Raw genomic sequence first — 19893 nt, forward strand, 5'->3', positions numbered from 1 at the left:
CTTTTTCATTATGAACTATCTTATTTTAAGGTATACTTTGATATTAATAGTCGCATCAGCTTTTTTTTTTTTTCTGGTAATTCTTTGTATACTATATTCTTCGATCCTTAACTTTTGCTTATTCGGTGTTCTTATTAAACTGTGACTCATAAACAGAAAAAAGTTAAGTTTTATTTTATTAATCTAGTCGGACAATCTTGGTCAAATCACACTTAATGTAATTACTGATGCAGCTGGGTTTATATCAAACATATTAGTATTAGTTTTCTATTCCACCCATCTATTTCGTGTTTCTTCTTGTTTCTCTTTCTCTCTTTTTGCCTTTTGGATTAAATATTCATTATCATTCCTTTATTAGCTTGTGATTTATACATTCTTTACTATTATTTTCATGATGACCCTAGAGATTACAAAATGTATTAGACTATGAGTCAATTGTGCAAATTAACACTTTTATCACTTTTTAGTACTGCTAGAACCTTGTCGCTTTTAAATTCAAGTTATTTCTTTCTGTCTTTTGGTTTGTTGCTATTGAATGTTTGTATTCTACATATCATTCAAACCCCAAAAGATGTTGCTTTTATTCTTTTGTAATGTCAGTATTCATTTACCTTTGCCTTTGTTCTTCATGTCTTCAGGCATTTTCATGTTTTACATGGGATTGTTTTCATTCTACTTGCAGGATTTCCTTTAGTTTTTCATTGTGTGTAGGTTCACTGGTGACAAGTTCCTCTAATTTTTGTATGAGAATATCTTTATTTTGCATTCAATTTTAAAGGATATATTCACTTGGAACAGAATCCTAGGTGAGCAGTAATTTTCTTACAGTATTTTAAAGATTTCCTCTTAATATCTATGGCTTCCATAATTTTTGTTGAGAAGTTAGTTAACCGTTTTATATTGTTGCTCCTTTGAAGATGACAATGTCTATTTTTGCATCTTGGTGGTTTTATTACTGCTTTGCGTTTCCAAACTTTTGCTATGAGGTACCTGGAAATGATTTTATTTTTGTTCTGCTTAGAGTCCTAAGAACTTTTGGAATCTGTTGGTTGATGTATTTTCATTGGTTTTGGAAAATTCACATTATCTCTTTGAATATTTCTGCTGTTCCTGCTTCTATTTCTTTCTCTCTCCCTCCCCACCATCTCCCCTCCCTTCTTCCTTCTCTCTCTCCGCCCTTCCCTCTCTCCTTTTTTCTAACATATGTTATAAGTTTAACATGTCTCAAATATCTGACTTTTATCCATATTTTACATTCTTTTTCTTTCTCTTTGCACTGCAGTTTAGGGATTTTTAAATTAACTTTTCTTACAGTTCTTAATAGTGTCTCTTGCTGTATCCATATCGCGTTAAACCTACCTATTGTGTTCTTAATTTCAGATATTATATTTTCCAGTTGTAGAATACCTATTTTACTCTATTTTTAGATACCAATTCTCTGCTGAAGTTCTCTGTTTATCTTTTCCTTTAATACCTTAAACATATTAATTACTTACTTTAAAGTATTTATCTTATCTGGTTTCATTTTCTCCTGATTTGGTTATATTTTCTTGCTTCTTTCCATGTCTACTAATTTTTTTATTGTATGCCATATATTGTATATAAAACATTCAGATGATATGATCTTCCAAAGAGAGGGTGTCCTTTTCTGGTTGTCAGATTGGTTTGGGTAATCACATTGTCAGCCTATGAATGACTGAGCTGGGTTACAGTTCTGGGGAGACTCACTCTATTTCTGTTGTTGCATCTGCATTTTAGGAATGGCCCTTCTGGGCTTCTGATTGACAGTCTGGTGGGTCTTTATTTCCTCAGCCCTGAGAGATTGTGGGAGATCCAGGTTCATCCTTCAGAAGTCCCCTAGCCTAGCAATATTCAAAATGGACACAATGTCTTCAGGGGAAGACTGGCTGTATGCTTGATACAGGCCTGTTCTTCTGATGGGTATTTGCTGGCCAAATATCATAAGGTTCAGAGAAACTTCATTTTCTACTTTGGAAGCTTTGGTTCTAGCTCCCCAGTCTCATATACGGCCCCAGAAATCAACAAATGGTCCTTGGTAAAAACTGGGTTTGCATTTGATGACCTTAATTTATAATGTATTATCATCACCCACCACAGCCATTAAAAGCTTTGCTAGTTTCTCTCTTTCCTGGAAGTGGTCTTTTATCTGGGTCAAGATGGATCTTCAGCCCAGGGCACTTTAAAATGGTATGCTTTCACTCCCCACTCCTGGGAATGTTAGTTTATTCAGTCTTAGTTGTTTTCACAGATGTATTTTATGCTTTTAAAAATACAATTTAAAAAAATCCACCCAGGTTTTGTAGTTGTTGCAATGGGAGGGAGCACTGGCCTGCCATGACCTACTTGGCTACTACCATAAGCTCTAAAGAACTAATAATTTAATAAAACAGGGGAAAATAAGTATAAAGGGAGTCAAATGGCCAAATTAAAAAGAAAAATGCATCAAACATCACTCATGATTAAATGAATTCAAATAATAAAATTTTCACCACTTACATTGTCATGTCTTCATATCCTAATAACCACTATCATTAACTGTGTAGAGAACCAGCACGATGATGCAATATTAGTGGAGAGTAAATTGGTAGTTTCTTTGGAAACAACACTGGTAACATCTATCAAAAGTTTAAATGCACATACCTTTGATACAGTAATGATACTGTAAGGAATTTATTGTACAAAATGTACTTGCGCACATGTGCAATGAACGGATACACATAATATTTGCCTTAGTATCTGTTGTAATAATAATTAAAAACCTAAACCTAAAAGCTAAATTCCCTTTAATAGGAGACTGGCTAAATAAATAATATATCCATACAATTGATGTTATTAAAAAGAGAAATACATATATGTGTGTTTGTTTATATTTTCTAGAATAAAACATAAAAATTTGAAAACAATGGTTAGTTCTGAGGGGAGGACTAGGGAGAGAAAATTTTTCTCATTTTATACTTATCCTCTTGGTTTTAATATTACTTCAATATGTTTATGTATACCATTTATAATAAAAATCTATTTTTTACAAGCTATGATATTTAAAAATTCATTCTAATAGAATTTCAATTATAATTATAAAAGTATATTTGCTTGAGTCATATTAGCATTCAAATATGACAATGCTTAAATAAATGTCACCTACTGGTACTGTCTAGTTTTACAATCCAACTTCATTGATCCTCTAAATGTATTTTCAAAAATATTTCAAAAGCATTTCTAAATATTCTGAGAGTACAGCAAAGGTATAAAAGAGTATTGAGGGGGAAATTCTAGAATAATGAAGAAGAAAGAATGGTCAATGAGAGAGAATAATTCTGGAGGCAGAAAAATGAATGTAATTCAATAAAGTAAACAGCTAGGCAAGAGTTTTTTTCAGTTCTCACACATGTATGATCACTGTCTAGATCCCTCAGTTCAATCTAAATTATATTATCCCATTCCCTCCTAATTGGATAATATAAATTACTTTATATATACATATAAACAGAGATATCTATATTAATTTTTGAAAAGTAACATGATGAGACAGCAAATCTATGAAGCTTGCATTACTCTTATACAAAACCAGACAAAGACGTTAGAAGAAGAAGAAGAAGAAGAAGAAGAAGAAGAAGAAGAAGGAGGAGGAGGAGGAGGAGGGTATGTCAACTATACTTTACTAAAAACAAAAACGAAAAGCTCAGCCTTTGGATAAGTACCGCTGAGCTGGTACTGGCATCAATATAGTTTTCAAGTTTCTTACTTAAAAAGAAAAGAGAAGAAAAGGAAAGGAGAGGAGAGGAGAGGAGAGGAAAGGAAAGGAAAGGAAAGGAGAGGAAAGGAAAGGAAGAAAGGAAGAAAAAGAAAAAGAAAGAAAAAGAAAGAAAAGAAAATTACAGGTCAATAACCTTGATGAACATAGATGCAAAAATTCTCAACAAAATATTAATAAATTGGACTCAACAATACATTATACAGCATGGATTATACAGCAGGATTATACAGCATGACCAAGGAGGATTCATCTGAGGGATGCAAGGATGATTCAACAGCCATGAATCAATCAACATGATATATCACATTAACAAAATACAGGATAGAAACTGTATGATCATTACAATAGATTCGGAAAAAGCATTTGACAAAATTCAACATTGTTTTATTAACAAAAAATACTCTCAACAAAATGGCTATAGATTGAACATATCTCAACATAATAAAGGTTATATATGACAAACCCACAACTAATATATTCAATGGTAAAAAGCTGAAAGTTTTTCCTCAAATATCAGAAACAATACAGGGATGCCCACAGCAATTAAATAAAAAAAAAAAAAAAAGAAATAAAAGACATCCGAACTAGAAAGGAAGGAGTAAAACTCTCATTATTTGCATATAATATTATATACAGAAAACTCAAGACTCCACAAACATATATATATATATTAGAACTAATAAATGAATTCAACACAGTTGCAGGATACAGAATCAATAAATAGAAATCAGCTGCATTTTTATATATCAATAACACACAATCGGAAGGAGAAATTAAGAAAATAATCTGATTATTTATAAATATCAAAAACACATAAAATACCTAGGAATAAATTTAATCAAAGAGATGAAAGATCTGTACTCTGAAAACTATAAGACAATGAAGAAAGAAATTAAAGAAGATACAAATAAATGAAAGGATATGCCTTGTTCACAGATTGGAAGGATTAATATTGTTAAAATGTCCTTACTACCTAAAGCAATATACAGATTCAATGCAATCCCTATTAAAACACCAATGGCATCCTTCTCATAATTATAGAAACTAATCCTAAAATGTACATGGAACCACAAAAGACCCCGAATAGCCAAAGAGATGTTGAGAAAGAACAAAGTAGTAGGTATCCTTGATATCAAACCATAGTATAAAGCTACAACAATGAAAATAGCATGATACTGGTATTAAAACATATATATCAATGAAATAGAATAGAGACCAGAAATAAATCTTCGCTTATATAGTTAATTAATTTATGACAAAGGAGGCAAAGATATACAAGGGGGTAAAGACAGTCTCTTCAATAAGTAGTGTTGGGAAAACTGAACTGATCATTTTCCTCCACCATATACAAAAATAAACTCAAAATGGATTAAAGACTTAAATGTAAAACCTAAAACATAAAACTAGAAGAGAACATAGGCAGTAAACTCTTTGACACTGCTCTTAACAATATCTTTTTGGATATATCTCCTCAGGTAAGAGGACCAAAATAAGCAAATGTGACTACATCAAACTAAAAAGTTTTTGCACAGCAAAGGAAACTATCAACAAAACAAAAAGATAACTTATTGAATGGAAGAAAGTACTGTTCAAATGATACATTTGATAAAGGGTTAATATCCAAAATATAAGGAACTCATACAATTTAAAACAAAAAAAGAAACAGTCCAAATAAAAAAATGGGCAGAGGACCTGAATAGACATTGCACCAAAGAGGACATACAGATGGCCAACAGATACATGAAATGATGCTCAACATTACTAAATCATCAAGGAAATGCAAATTAAGACTGCAAAGAGATATCACCTCACTCGACAGAATGGCTATCACCAATAAATCAACAAATAACAAGTTCTGGTGAGGATGTGGAGAAAAGAGAACCCATGTACACTGTTGGTGGGATTGTAAATTAGTGCAGCCACCATGGGAAAACAGTACAGAGGCTCCTCAAAAAATTTTAAAACAGAGCTGTCCTATGAGCCAGCAATTCCACTTCTGGATATTTATCTGAAGAAAAGTAAAACAAGAATTCGAAAAGATATGTGCATCCCTAAGTTCACTGCAGCATTACTAATAATAGCCAAGATATGGAAGCAACCTAGATGTCCATCCATAGATAAATGGGTAAAAAAGATCTAGCAAATATATACAATGGAATACTATTTGGCAATAAAAAAGAATGAAATCTTGCCATTTGTGACAGCATAGATGAACCTAGCATTAAGTGAAATAAGTCAAACAAAAAAAGACGCATACCATGTAATTTCAGTTATATGTAGCATTAAAAAAAAAAATGAATAAAAAACAAAACAGAAACAGACCCATAGATACAGAGGACAAACTGATGGTTGCCAAAGGGCAGGGATAGCTGGGGGATGGGCAGAGGTGGCGTGGTGAAGGGATGGGAATCTTTTTTTTAACTTGAAAATTTTAAAAATTTAAAAAGAAACACATTTAAGCTGGTTTAGTAAAAACAGGAGACTATATATATGTATGTATGTGTGCGCATACATGTATTTATTTTCATATATGTCATGTATGTATTTATTTATATATTACCACATGTTATCTACATCAGTGGTTCCTCCTTTTTTGGAAATCACAGAGACCCCTCTGAGAATCTGATAAGAATTGTACCCCCACTCTAGAAAAATGAAAATAAACATATGTACAATATTTTATATTCATTTCTCAGGGAGTCCATAGACTCTCTGAAGCTCGTACATAGACCTAAGGATAAAATAAAAAATATTTGTAACTATGTAAACTGCTTAGTTTTGCATTCAGGTGGTGTGGGCCACTCCATTCTCCTTAGTCATCTTTTACTTTAGAGTATAATAAATAGAGTTTTCTCTGATCAGAGTGAAGCCTTTAGTACCTTTACATGTCATAGACTGTCCATACATATAAGTGTTCTATTGCTCTTAAATTATTCCGCTGTCACTTTCTTGTGGTTCTGGACAAAAAAACTTCTTTAAAAAGTTTTTTAGTATATTTTAAATTAGTAAAACTGGCTAGGTATTTTTACAGAGACCAAAATATGTTAAATATTTTAAAAATCAAAACCTACCATTTGACTAAATTCATCATTATTAACGAGGGATGCTTATAAATACCTACCTATTAAGTAATGGATAGTATATTTGGAGCTTTGAAAACAAATGTTGTAAAACATGAATACTAATTTTTAAACCAATTTGTAGAAAGATAGTCATGCGTAGCTTAACAATGGGGATACGATCTGTAAAATTCATTGTTAGGCAATGTCATCATTGTGCGAACATCATAGAGTGCACTCACACAAACCTAGATGATATAGCCTACTACACACCTCGACTCCATTCTAATCTTATGGGACCACTGTTGTGTATGTGGTACATTGTTGACTGAAATGCATTATATGCTCATGACCGCAATGATGTTCTAATACATGTAAAGTAAAAATAACTATTAAGTTTGCACGTTATATATCAAACTGGTATTAGAAAAAGTAAGAGTTTAGAGACAAAAGCAGTGGCAGAGAGTTTAGGGAGTAAACGGAACTCGAGTTTAAACCTAAGATGTACTCTTCTAAGACAGAGCAGAAAAGAGGGCACTGCTGTTCATTCCATGGGGAAATGATGCCAAATGAAGGGCTCTAGGAAGTCAAGTGGCACACTCTGGAAACAGAAATTGATCATTTGTGTAGAGCAAAAGGTCTCAAATACCAGAATTAGATTTTGATTTTTAGGATAAAAAATTGTAAGCATGTACTGACCCAAAGCCTTTTACTTAAAGGAAATCCTACTGAGCAGCTGAATTTGTAAAACATATACAAGCAGAGTTACTCTAGTTATTTTATAAAAAGATACCTCTCCCTGGCAATGATGCCACATTCTCTAGAGCCAAGAAGTCGTTTTTCTTTTTTAAGCAGGAAAGTAATGTGAGTACATGTGGACATCAAATTATATTAAACCAAATACTTTTAAGTACCCAGAAAATACTACCAAATTTATAAATTACTTTAGGCCATTGATCAAAGCAAGGAGCAAGAACAAGCTAATCTGATTTATACTAGGCTAGGGTGTATGAGACTACACATACCACCATCAGTTCAGTTCAAACATTTTCTAAGCACCTAAAACATACCAGACATTGTTCTATAACCAGAAGTGGAAAACTGGATAAAGTATTGTTCCTCTGTCTTTAAATATAGTGGGAAAGAGATTCAAAGAGGTAATTTCAATGCAAAATGGCGAAGGTTATCACGGAAGCATGAGACAATAAGAAACAAACAAAACCCAACGAGCCAAGCAAAGAAGGGACTAAAGGGCACTTCAGGCAGAGGCAGTAGTATAGTATAAGGAGTGATGTGGGGGGGCGTGATAAAACATGGAAAACTACAGCAGTACGCATAAGTAGAGCATAAAGTATAAGTAGGTAGGCCATGGCTAGCCTTGTACATGATGCTAAGGAGTTTCGACTTTGTAAGTGATGAGAAGACACTAATAGGCTCTAAGCCGGAAAGACAAGCCACATTTGTGTTTCAAATGGTTCACCCTGGTAGAGTATAGATGAAACAATGGAGTGCAAGAATGGAAGCTGGAAGCCATTGCAATCAGTATCACCTTTAACTCAGGCAAATGGGACTCCTGCCCTAGCTCCCAGTTTAAAAGGCCGTACTCTGGCCCTCCTCTGGCTGTGCCCCTCTCTGCTACGTAAGATATTTGCAGGGCTGAAAGGATGTGCTCCATGAGAGCTCCTCCCTCACCCCATTCTAAATCATGCTTCAGGGACTGGCACCCAGAATTTCCTGTGCCAACATCCTTTTCAGGCCTGAGAGGGCCTTTTCTGCTGGTCCATATTCTTTTTTTTTTTTTTTTTTAAATATAGAGCACTTCACGAATTTTCATGTCATCCATGCACAGGGGCCATACTAATCTTCTCTGTATCGTTTCAATTTTAGCATATATGCTGCCAAAGGGAGCACATGGTCTGTATTCTTGAGGATGGTCCATGCTGCTGATGTGCATACCTGTAGCCCAAAGTTCAGGAGAGTGGGGATAAGGATCATAGTAGATATGACATGGGTGTGTCGACTGAGTTGTCCATTTATGTGCATCAGAGGCCCCTTATAGTGCAAGAAGGGGGCACCCATTTGAGAAAGGCTGGGTCTTAGGGCGGGGACTTCTATATCTATTTTAGCTGACTATTAGAAGGAATAGTAAGATATTAAATGACCAAGCACAATATAAACCTTAGATTGTTTTTAATTCTTTATCCCTACAGCTAATAAATTAAGGAACGTTAAAAATAAAAGTGTTTAAATTAGCTAAAACACACATTAGAAAATGAGGATACTACATATATACACTGTGAGTAATTCTTAATGCACAGAAAGGACTTTATCGTTGATTACTAAACCCTGCAACCTGAGTGCTTAAACTTTTTCAGTCTTACCTTTGCATTCTGGCAATGGATCACTCCACCCAAGAGTCTGTCCCACAATAATACAGTAACTAGAAGTTTCACCAACTAATTCGTACCTAAACAATGAGGGAAAGAAATAAGTTGAGTCCCCTTAAATTCTCCAGAATATAGTCTTATAGTATTTACTATACCAGTAGATGGAGACAAAACAAAATAGATGATAAAAGTTCACGTGTCAGTTTAAAGAAAAAGGAAAAATTAAATTTTAAAAGATGATATCCAAAAGATAAAGAAGTATAAGACATGAAAAACATTTTTTATTTCAGTGAGGCACATGTTAGAAAATATTAAAGTGTTTTAGAACATTTTAACATGATATAGATGCATGAATATTTTATATTTCTGAGTTATAAGATCAACATTGGCTTCACGGAATAATAGAATGTACTTATATTTAAAGGGTTCAAAGAACTCTCAGATTTGATATTAATGATATTAATTATCCAAACATCTGTGTTTAGTACAGGTGACAAGTGCAACTTATATTTTTATTTTATAAAAAATGGACATGCACAGAGTAAAATGTCATAATTTGATTTGTAGACATTCAATGAGAAAATGAATATGAAACTTCCAGCAGTGTCGGCTGACACACTGATGATACTTAATGAGTAAGTTCTTTTTCTCCACACAGAAAACTTATAAAAGACATTAAGTCAGAATGGCATTTTCACACTAGAAATAAATGTTAAGCCATGATATTTTATAACAGGTTGTTAGCATATAAATGAAAGACTGGTTTCTTATTTAATACTTGGATTTAATTTCTGCAAGTATCATCAATATATTACAAGTTTTTCCTTTACTAATCACATTTACAATTTTATAATAAATCACATAGGTACCGAAATCTAAGAATTGAAAGAATTTGGTGGTATAAGAAATCTTTCTTTCTTGCCACATTTTACTAAATTTAACTGTGATGAGCTCATGAGAAAAATCTTTGAATAGACCTTTGAATAGGTTGTTTTATTGCTACTAGCTTGTGAATACCGGCCACTAATCTAAAAACTTCCATTGTACATCCTAATTTGTTTTTTTCATTTGTTAAATATAGAGTGTTTAGTGTGCAAAAACTTACCCTGTGTTACATGAGAAGGTGATGGATGAGCCAAATAATATGTCAGTTGCTATATTTATATGACCATTTGTTATTTCTCCAGGATTAGGACATGATTTTCCTAGAAGAGAATACAATTTTTTTTTTCATTAAATTCTCAGGCACATCGATGCAAATTCATCATCTGAACCACTGATAATCTCTTATTCTTAGACTTTTTAAATCCTATCTTCATTTTATAACTTTCAAAAAAGCAACACATATAGAATATATACTTATTTCATTAAAGGTAACCTTAAACTAATTAAATGTGAAATCTATGAGTAAAATAATATAGTCCTATCTCACAAATATTTAGTCTGCCTAATTTAAAATAACTCTAATGGTTCTTTTAAGAATCATTCTGAATAATATATACACATAGACTTCCAGTGTGAATAAAGGAAGAAATACTATTTCCACAAGCACAAAAGGATTAAGAATACTCTTTAAAATTTTACTCACTTTTACAAAATTCATCTGGTTTGGACCACGTAAAATTCTGAAGGCAAGTTATTTTTCCTGATAGGGAATGGTCTCTTTTGTAGCCCAAACGGCACTCATATTCCACAATGGAACCCAATGGGAAATAATTCTGTTGGTTATAAGGCTTTTTGAGAGATGCAAAAAGCAGCCTGGCTGGAAAATTACAGCTACCTAAAAGTAATAACAAAAGCAACAACAAAAAAATCATATCACTTTACAATCTATACTTAATTACTTGGAATTTTGGGGTCCTTACATCATCCTTTTTTCTATACTTCTTTGTATACATTTGGTATTTAACTATGTTACTATGCCTACGGCATTTACAGTGTATCAAGCATATTCACACATACGCTTTCATTTACTGATTACTAAAGGCCTGTGAAGTAGATTTGGCACATAGATTTCACTATGCCCACAGTTCAGAATATATAACCTATTTAAATTTCTTGGCACTGACTCAATAAATACCAGTTCCCATACCCTGCCCCATGAAGCACAGGGGTAGATGACAATAGATATTTCCAGACTCTTGGGATAATGTCCTGGACAACAACAACAGTAACAATAATATCTAATATTTATTGACTACTTCTAAATGTTTTACACACACGAATTCATTTAATCCCCACAATAACCCATGGGGACAAGGATCAGATGAGCCAATGTGTACATAAGTGTTTACGAACTTTAAACATCTGGGCCAATCTAAATTTATAGAGGCATGGCAGAGTGGAAGAGGTGTTAGATTTATAGTCAAAAGACTCCAGTTTGAACTCTGGCTCTTCTGCACAAGAGCCAGAGTTCAAACTGCTGCTGATCTCAAGGAAGTTATTTAGCTTTTGGGGGCTTGTTTCTTCAACTATAATATGAGGGTGGGTCTCCACTTATCTCATGGAGTTGTCTGGAGGATTAGATGAAGTAATATATGTAGAAACGTTATAAACTCTGAAACATGATACCCATGCAAAGGCTTATGTACTTCAACCTACTGCTTTCTATCACAGATAGATAACAAAAAGTTAAAGCCCATTTCATACCTGTTTTCAAAAAATACTTGTGGTAGTTTCTGTATTTCCTGTAGCTCCTATTGCTCCAACTTGTTCAAAGGCAGGAAACAAGTCTTATCCTTACACTTACTCATACATGACAAAGCTAAAATAGGGCTATGCATAGATTTTTAGGTAAATATAGAGATATTTTTTTTTAAATGCCATCACAGAGTTGTATTTGGTAAGTCCTACTTTAGAAAATGAAATTTAAGAAAACAGAGCACCTATGTTATATGTCTCAAAGTAATTGCCAATCATATTCATATATAATTTATTCCCTAAACAACAGTAGCTGTTGTTTATTTTCTCTGTTAGTCAGTTCAGGAGGTGCAGTGTTTGCAGGGGAAAACAAAACAAAACAAAAAACCTGTTGATGGAGAAACAGGACCTAGTCCAGGAAGTAATGCCATCAATTAGCTGGAGTGTGAAGTGCCAACAGGTATACCCTGGGGTTTAATAATATCAGAAAATTATCAATTACCAGTCACTCTGAAGAGGGATAAATTTTAAAGATACATTCCATTCTCATAACCTTCCTAAAAAGAAATGAAGAACTTACGATTACAAAATTCTGTGATATTCGACCATTCATTGTTCTTAAGACAGACCACTGAGTCTGGCTGGCCAGGAATTTTTACAAAGCCTTGATCACATTTGTATGTTATTATGCTTTGTTCAGGAAAACTTGTAAGACCTTTCAAATCTGGCTGGGCATTAGGTATATTTGGAGGAAGGCTGCAGTCACCTAGGAGGGAAAAAAATGTAACTGAGGTAAATACCACTTTTCAACTCGTTGAAACATTCCTTTCCCAAGGCTAATAAGGGAAGCGGCAATGCCTTTTGAAGTACGGGTAAAATTCCTTATCCAGTGCAGAACTGACAAACCAAGACCTTGCTCAGTTTCCCGTCTTGTCAATTAATTCAAGACAAAAGAAGTCGAGAATAAACCCCGCCCCCTTCATCATTTTTTTTAAAGTGGTTTAGTATTTATTTCTGCCTAGATACTGCTGCTAGGCACACAATAAAGACAAACGCCCCGTTGAAACGTTACACCTGGAGATGTGAAAATATGTAGCGCCGTGTGCTGCACAAGACTGTCCCGTGTTTAGAGGCGAGAGTGGTCAGCTATTTGGCCACTCGCCCTTAAAGAGATGTTGAGAGTTTGAGAATTCACTCTATTTGAGCGCTGCCTTTCGGCTTCCCCATGCTTTGGCTGCTCCACGTATTCAGCCGGTGATTTCTCAACTGTCCACTCCTCACTCCTAAAGCCACATCCCTCACCTCCCCAGTTCCCAGACTTCTAGATTGTCACCTAAACTGACCCAGCCCCTCCCACACAGCCTAAGGGTTCACCCAGCTGGGCTGGATGTCCAGCCATTACCCACCCCGAGCAGCCTGCGGACACAGCAGCAGCAGCAGCAGCAGCAACAAGGTCAACCCGCCGAGGCGCAGCACCGCTCGGCCGCCGGGCCACGCGGGACTCATGGCGCCGGAATGCGGACCCCGCACCGGGACTCGGCGGCCCCGGTAACAAAATCGCACTGGCTTGAGCAAGAAGCTGTAAAGTTGCTGCAAAGCCTACTTGTTCTGCAAGTCAATTTAAATTAGCACCTTGGGTGGTGCCTGGGCTCTGAATCACCAAAGGGTGGGGCGAAGAGAAGAGGTTTGTTTGCACCACGTTCTGGGTGGGGCAAAGGGGTGGGGGACTCTTGCGTCACTGGCGTCTAGAGACCCTTGACTAGGGAGAGGGGTCGTGGGTAGGGAGGTTAGCTCCCTAGCGCCGGATGCTGGGACTTTTTCTTTCTCTTTACTAGGGTGGGGCCTGCAATCAGCTGCCATCTGGAAATGTAAAGTATCTACTTTATAAGTAAACTAAAAATTGCAGTTACGGAGGAGAGGGGAATGGTTCTAGTAGTGCAGGTTTGGGTCCCCAGGAATCTGAATTAGTTTAAGAGGACCTTAAGCCCCCTTGGTGCTGAGCGGTAGGTGCGGGTAAATTCCGAGGTAGAGGTCAAGGGTGAGAAATAATGCCCACCCAGGGACGTGGTGTCTTGAAGTAGGAGGCCCGCCAAACGTCAGCACGAGGGGAAGATAAAAAGACGAGTGTGGTGTCTCCTGGGACGCTCAGTAATCAGAAAACGGCAGGTGGGAAAAGACCCAAGAAACAGGTGGAGCAACGCAGCGGGGAGTGACTGTTGCTCATGCCAGCTTTGGGCTGGAATCTCTTTCTTCGCCAGGGTTCTCCTTATTTACCACCGACACCTCTTTGGGACTAGTCTGCCTGCAGAGAAATTCACCATCCTGCGGGCTGCATATGTGTGTTGGGTGGAAAGAAAGATGATAAAACAAAAGCCAAGCTCCAGAAAACTAAACGATAGGGTGGTAGATTTTAAGAGGAAGTTTTGCTAGAAGACCTTAAGTATATGCCAGTGGTTTGCGAAACTGGCCACGCGTTAGAATCATGTGAGAGCTTTTAAAAAATCCAGATGCTCAAGCGACACCTCAGGCAAGTTAAATTAGTATTTCTGTGGATCATACAGAGGCAACGGGATTATTTAAAATGCTCCAGGTAAGTAATGCCACTGTGCAGTCAGGTTGAGAACCACAGATTTACATGGCGCTAGTCAGAGTAATTGCTGCATTTGTCGTGATGTTCTTTCCTAAATGCTTTCTGATCGCTCCTTATGGGTTAGTGTGAGCTTTAAAAAGAGGAATCTGTTTCGAACAATAACATTTGCTGTGACTCATGCTTCCTATACTGAACTGAATCATGCGACAGCCAGTGCTGGAACCAATCCTATAGGGATTCCGGCAAAGAAACTCCTATAGTCTTTCATCAAAACCTATCAGTATTAAAACGGTCTAGAGTTTAGAAGCTGGGCTTTTGACATCATCCAGTGTCAGCCTCATATTTTATATTAAAACACTTTACTTTTATTCTCATATTTGATATAAAAGCACAAACTTCATCAGAGCTCAGCAGTGTTTTAGAAGTGATATCAGGTCTTCATTTATTGTAAGAGCCTCTGGTGACCCTCTACCATGCCATTATGGGGAGGTAGTCTTCATTTCTGCTTGAGCTCACAGAATTGATGTGAAAGGCAAAGTGGCATCATGGAAAGAGCTAAGGGTCAAGGTCAGTTGTGGAGCTGTCAGAAGACTTAACTTTGATGACTGTTGCAGCTAAATGTTTATTAAGTGAATGTATTATAGCTTTTTTATCCAGAAAAAAACAATGAGCTCTGCAAAGCGTCAAAAAAAATTATCTCTATCACCCAGCTTAGCTGCACTGAAAGATCTAAACATTCACCTTCCAAAATACATAGTTCTTGATAATACTTTTTTTTTTTTAAAGGAACTTTTACAAGTAACTGGGTGGATTCTTTAGTCACACTATGACCACTCCCAAAATTTCGAAATTTGAGGTCAAGGAAAAAAGAGAAATCTACATTCATTCAATTTAGAAAAAGCTTCTATGATTAAAAAAAAAAAAAAAATCTATGCATTATTAAGAAAAACTAAATATGCACATTTGTAACTTAAAAGGTTATTTTAAATAATGACCTCAAATTGTTATATTCTAATTACTTCATATACATTATACCATTTCACCAACACAACTTCATGAAGTGGAGATAATTGTCCACATAAGAGGAAACACGCTGAGAAGTTATTAACCAAAATCTGTGCAGCTAGTGAAGTGACCAGCCCAGAATTTAAATCTAGTTTTTATGATTCTAAACCTATAGTTAACTTCTTATTCTACCACACTACATTCTTTTTCTTGGAATCAGTCAGCAAAGTTTTCTTATACGTAGAGGACACATAAAATGAGGAATTTGGGGAGGTGATTTGGGATCCAAGCTCCTTCTGGTGTCAACAGTAGACCTAAGTCTCTGTACTTGATGCACCAAAAACTAGCTATTCCTCAGGGCCTCATTGCACATTAAGAAAGAGTTTAGGAGTAAAATAGTCTCTTTAGAGCTTTCCAATTCCAAAATGATAAGTTCATGTAATTAGGTAACAAAATATATTTTTAAAAAATGGAAAATAGGTCTACAATTTTGGCAGAGATCAGTGAACACAGCTCTCATGCCTGTCCCGGGAAATATACAATGATTAATCAAAGGCTTTTAATAAATTGGGGAGCACTTAGAACTCAGAAGTGCACTAAGAAAGTGCCAATACCTGCATTCAAGAATCTTTAATTGTGATATTGTGATTTATAAGACATACATATTTAGTCATTCAGACAACCCAAATATATTTCTCATATATATTTGGTTTTTGTCCACAATTTCTGCTTACAGCTCCTGGAACTCTTGGAATTTCCTAAGTGTAGAGAATAAAACAAGTGTCTTTTATTATGTTAAATGAGGTAACTTTGGGACCCCACCATAAAATAGAGGCTAGTTGACAGTGGGACCTTCCCTGTGAGTCACACCCTGACCTCCAAGGAGAGGAAAGGGGCTGGAGGTTGAATCAATCCACAATGGTCAATGATTTAATCAATCATAACTATGTACTGAAGTTACTATAAAAACTCAAGAGGACAGGGTTTAAAGAGCTTCACAGTTAGTGAACACTTGGAGATGGAGGGAGAATGGTGCTCCTGGAGAGAACATGGAAGTTCTACACCCCTTCCCACCTGATGTCCAGGGTCCGGCTGTTCCTGAGCTATATCCTTTCACAATAAATCAGTGATCTAGTAAATAACATATTTTGAACCCAGTGAGGGGTTTGTGGGAGCCTCTGATTTATAGCCAGATGATCAGAGTACACAGATAACAACCTGGACTTGGAATTAGCAGTCTCAGCTGGAATGGGTCAGAAGTGTGTATGTGTTCCGGGGGAAGGGCAGTCTCGTAGTACCAAATCCTTGACTTATGGAATCTGGTACTATCTCTGCATAGATAGTGTCAGAGTCCTGAGAATTGTTGGTTGGTGTTGGGGGGACTCCCCCCTGCTCTGTGTTGGAATTGGGTTGGGGAACTCAATTTAATAATGTAGTAGGCAGGTTTTATGTGATAAATGCCACAACCAGCGTAGTGTGGGAGTTCAGAAAAGAGAAAAAAATGTGGCAATTTCGGTGGAGAAGGCCAATGGCCTAGTGATTAGGCTAAATAACGACAAATATATCAATGCTACGGGGAAAAAGTATGAAAAGAGATAAGAATGGTACGAGTGAAGGTTGGGGGTCAGGAAAAATGTCAGTTGATTCCAAGAATAGTAAGGAATTATTTTAGACAGAGAATGGGTGATTTAATGTGAGCAATGGAAGAAGGGACTGAAGCATAGGCTGGGAAGAGATCTGAGAGAGCCTTACACACAAGGCTTCTACATTTTACACCATTCAGAAGTATTGATGGACTCTTAAAGAGTTTAGCAGGAAATTACAGGTTAATTTGGAAATTGTGTACAAGAATCTGCAATGGGAATGGCCCTATAAGCAAAGACCCAAATTAACTAACCATATCATTGTCCTATCACTGAAGATTGGAGAAATGTCTTTCATTTTAATTTTAAAATTAATAAATCTCTATTAAGGAAACAGTCTTGTTAACTCTAAAAATCCCCGACAAAATTATAACCACTTGAGTTTTCATGCCTGGTCTTATCAAAGAAGTTTCAAAAGAAGAACCTACAGAATTTGGTGACTGATTAGATAAGGAACAAGGAAAAAAAAAAAAAACATGTTAAAGATGACTCAGAAGTTTGGTGTCTGTGAGACTATGGGCTCTACTTAAAAATTTAGGGACAGGATAAATTTGGCTGCACAGTTGTTGATTTAAAGTGCTTTGACAGGGTGCCCTTGTGGAGATATACAGCATGAGAAGAAAATGTAGGAGAGATTGAGCTGGGGCATGGGTGAGACCTGGCTGAAGGCGACATAACAAGGAAGAGGGTTAAACAGAAACTCCAAGAGGCCCAAGGGGTGAGCCTTAGGGACTCCACATTAGAGTAAAAACAACGAAGGGGAAGGAGAAGGTAGTGGAAAGAAAAGAGGATAATGCAATTTCCTGTAAGCCCAGGGATATAAAACTGTGAGCCAAATAGTATCGCTCTCCTGGTAGGTGAGGCAACTGGTGTTTAGGGAAATTAAGTAACCAGTCCTAACCATATGGCTTGTGAGCAATGGAGCTGGGGCTTAGGATGTATCCCCTCTGTTATTGCTCAGGCATCACCTCCGCCAGGAAAGCTCCCTGCTCTCAACATCAGATCCAGTACCTTGTCTGTGCTTCTAAATCCTCCATGTGCCTGTCAGTTCTTCGACTCTAAGGAATCAGTCTATTTCATAGTTTTGTTTCTAACTCAGGCTAGAATTATTCCCAACTAATCTTAAAAGAGCCAAGGAAAAACATGTTTTGATTGAGATATTTTGTCATACAGCAGTAAAGAAGAGCAGTTGTGCTTTGCAGAATAAATGAAGTGTGTTTTCTAAAAATAAAACAAATAAGCAGACTCCTATTTCTTATAAAGAAAGTTTATTCTCCAGGAACTCACTAATCAAAGTATCAGTGTACACATCAAATATAGTAATTTTTTTCACGAGACACAGGTTTAGCAGTGCCTAGTAAAAGTAGCCTAACATCATGTGACAGTTTCCCTTAACAAAATGGCATCCTGTCCTACCTCTGGCTCCTCTGTGTGTATGAGGAAAGGCTCAGCCACCAAATGGAAGTGTGGTGTTTGACTCATATGAGCAAACGTTACTTAGCCGATCTCAAATTTTCTGAGACAGCAGTGAATTTTCACCTAAGCAAAGGTAGAGGCAGGAGCCAGAAAAGTTGTGCGATGTGTGTGTGGTGTATGTGTGAATATACGTGTGTGTGACTGTGTGTGACTGTGTGTATAAGTATATGTGGATGTGAGTGTATATGTGGCTGTGTATGTGAATATATATACATGAGTGTATATATTATGTATTAGTGTGTGTGAGTATATGTGTATGTGAGTGTGTTATGTATGTGTATATTAGTGACTGTGAATGTATGTGCATGTGAGTATTGTATATGTATGAATGTGTATAAGAGAGAGTGTATGATGGGAGATAACATAGCACAGAGACTGAGTGAATGGGTTTGGGAGTCAAACTGACTTACGCTCATATACCGACTCCATTGCTCCCTTATTTTCTGTGCAGCCTGATAGTCACAAATTCCTCATTTATAAAACAAGAATGATAACATTACCTACCTCGCAGAGTTTTTGTGAAGGATAAGTGAGAATGTATGTAAAACATTTGGTATGATGCTTGACCCACAGCAAATACTCAATAAATATTATCAATAATTGATGGCAATGACTAACATGAATGAATACATCATATATCAGGACTTGCCCACTTTTCATGTAATCTATAAAGAAGGACTTGTCATGACACAGAATCTGAAAAATCGATAAAAGAAATATAAAGTTTCTAAAGGAAACTTTTTTGCTAGCGAGAATATAAAAGGTACAACCACTTGGAAAACACTTCAGTAACTTATTATGAAGTTAAACAGATACCTTCTGCCCCAATAATTTTATTTCTAAGTATTGATGCAGGGAAAATAAAAACATGTCCACAAAAGACTTGCACATAAATGTTCATAACAACCTTATTCATAATGTAACCTCAACTAGAAACAGTTTAAATATCCATCAATAGCTGAATGGATAAATAAATTGTGGTGCTTCCCTACGACTACTCAGAACTAAAAGGAACAAATTAGTTCCTTAGATCTCAAAAACATGTTGAACAAGAGAAGCTAGACAAATAAGAGCATATACTAGATCATTCCATTTATATGACATTCTAGAACACACGAAACCAACATTTGGTAGTGGAAATCAAATCAGTGGCTGTCTAGAGTGAGGATTGCAAAGGGGCAGGAGGCCTGCCTACAAAAGGGAAAGGGGGAACTTTGGGGAACAACAAAAGTGTTCTATATATATTGATCAGGTGGTGGTTACATGGTATATACATTTGTCAAAACCCATCAAACTGAATACTTTAGATATTTCCATT

The 19893-nt window shown here is 36.1% G+C and overlaps 1 protein-coding gene and 1 non-coding gene across 6 annotated transcripts in view; both read right to left on the reverse strand.

Annotated features, from left to right (window-relative positions):
* The window catches only part of CD55 (CD55 molecule (Cromer blood group)), a 23875-nt gene extending 10363 nt beyond the window's left edge, over positions 1–13512 (reverse strand). For 2 of the 5 annotated variants that reach the window (XM_025044274.1, XM_025044272.1), the window contains exons 1-5: positions 13268–13512; positions 12442–12627; positions 10810–11001; positions 10327–10426; positions 9216–9301 (exon numbers count right to left, since the gene is read on the reverse strand). In XM_025044274.1, the coding sequence (XP_024900042.1) occupies positions 9216–9301; positions 10327–10426; positions 10810–11001; positions 12442–12627; positions 13268–13367 (664 nt within the window). In that variant the 5' untranslated portion in view covers positions 13368–13512. The remainder of the gene's footprint in view (positions 1–9215; positions 9302–10326; positions 10427–10809; positions 11002–12441; positions 12628–13267) is intronic. The other 3 variants (XM_025044275.1, XM_025044273.1, XR_003045265.1) reach the window with 2 other exon arrangements.
* LOC112476969 lies at positions 8639–8745 on the reverse strand. The gene has a single exon (XR_003045267.1). It is a non-coding gene; the product is annotated as a U6 spliceosomal RNA (small nuclear RNA).
* Positions 13513–19893: the final 6381 nt, after the last annotated feature.

The sequence above is a fragment of the Pteropus alecto genome, unplaced genomic scaffold, assembly GCF_000325575.1.
Source record: "Pteropus alecto unplaced genomic scaffold, ASM32557v1 scaffold603, whole genome shotgun sequence".
Taxonomy (NCBI): Eukaryota; Metazoa; Chordata; class Mammalia; order Chiroptera; family Pteropodidae; genus Pteropus; species Pteropus alecto.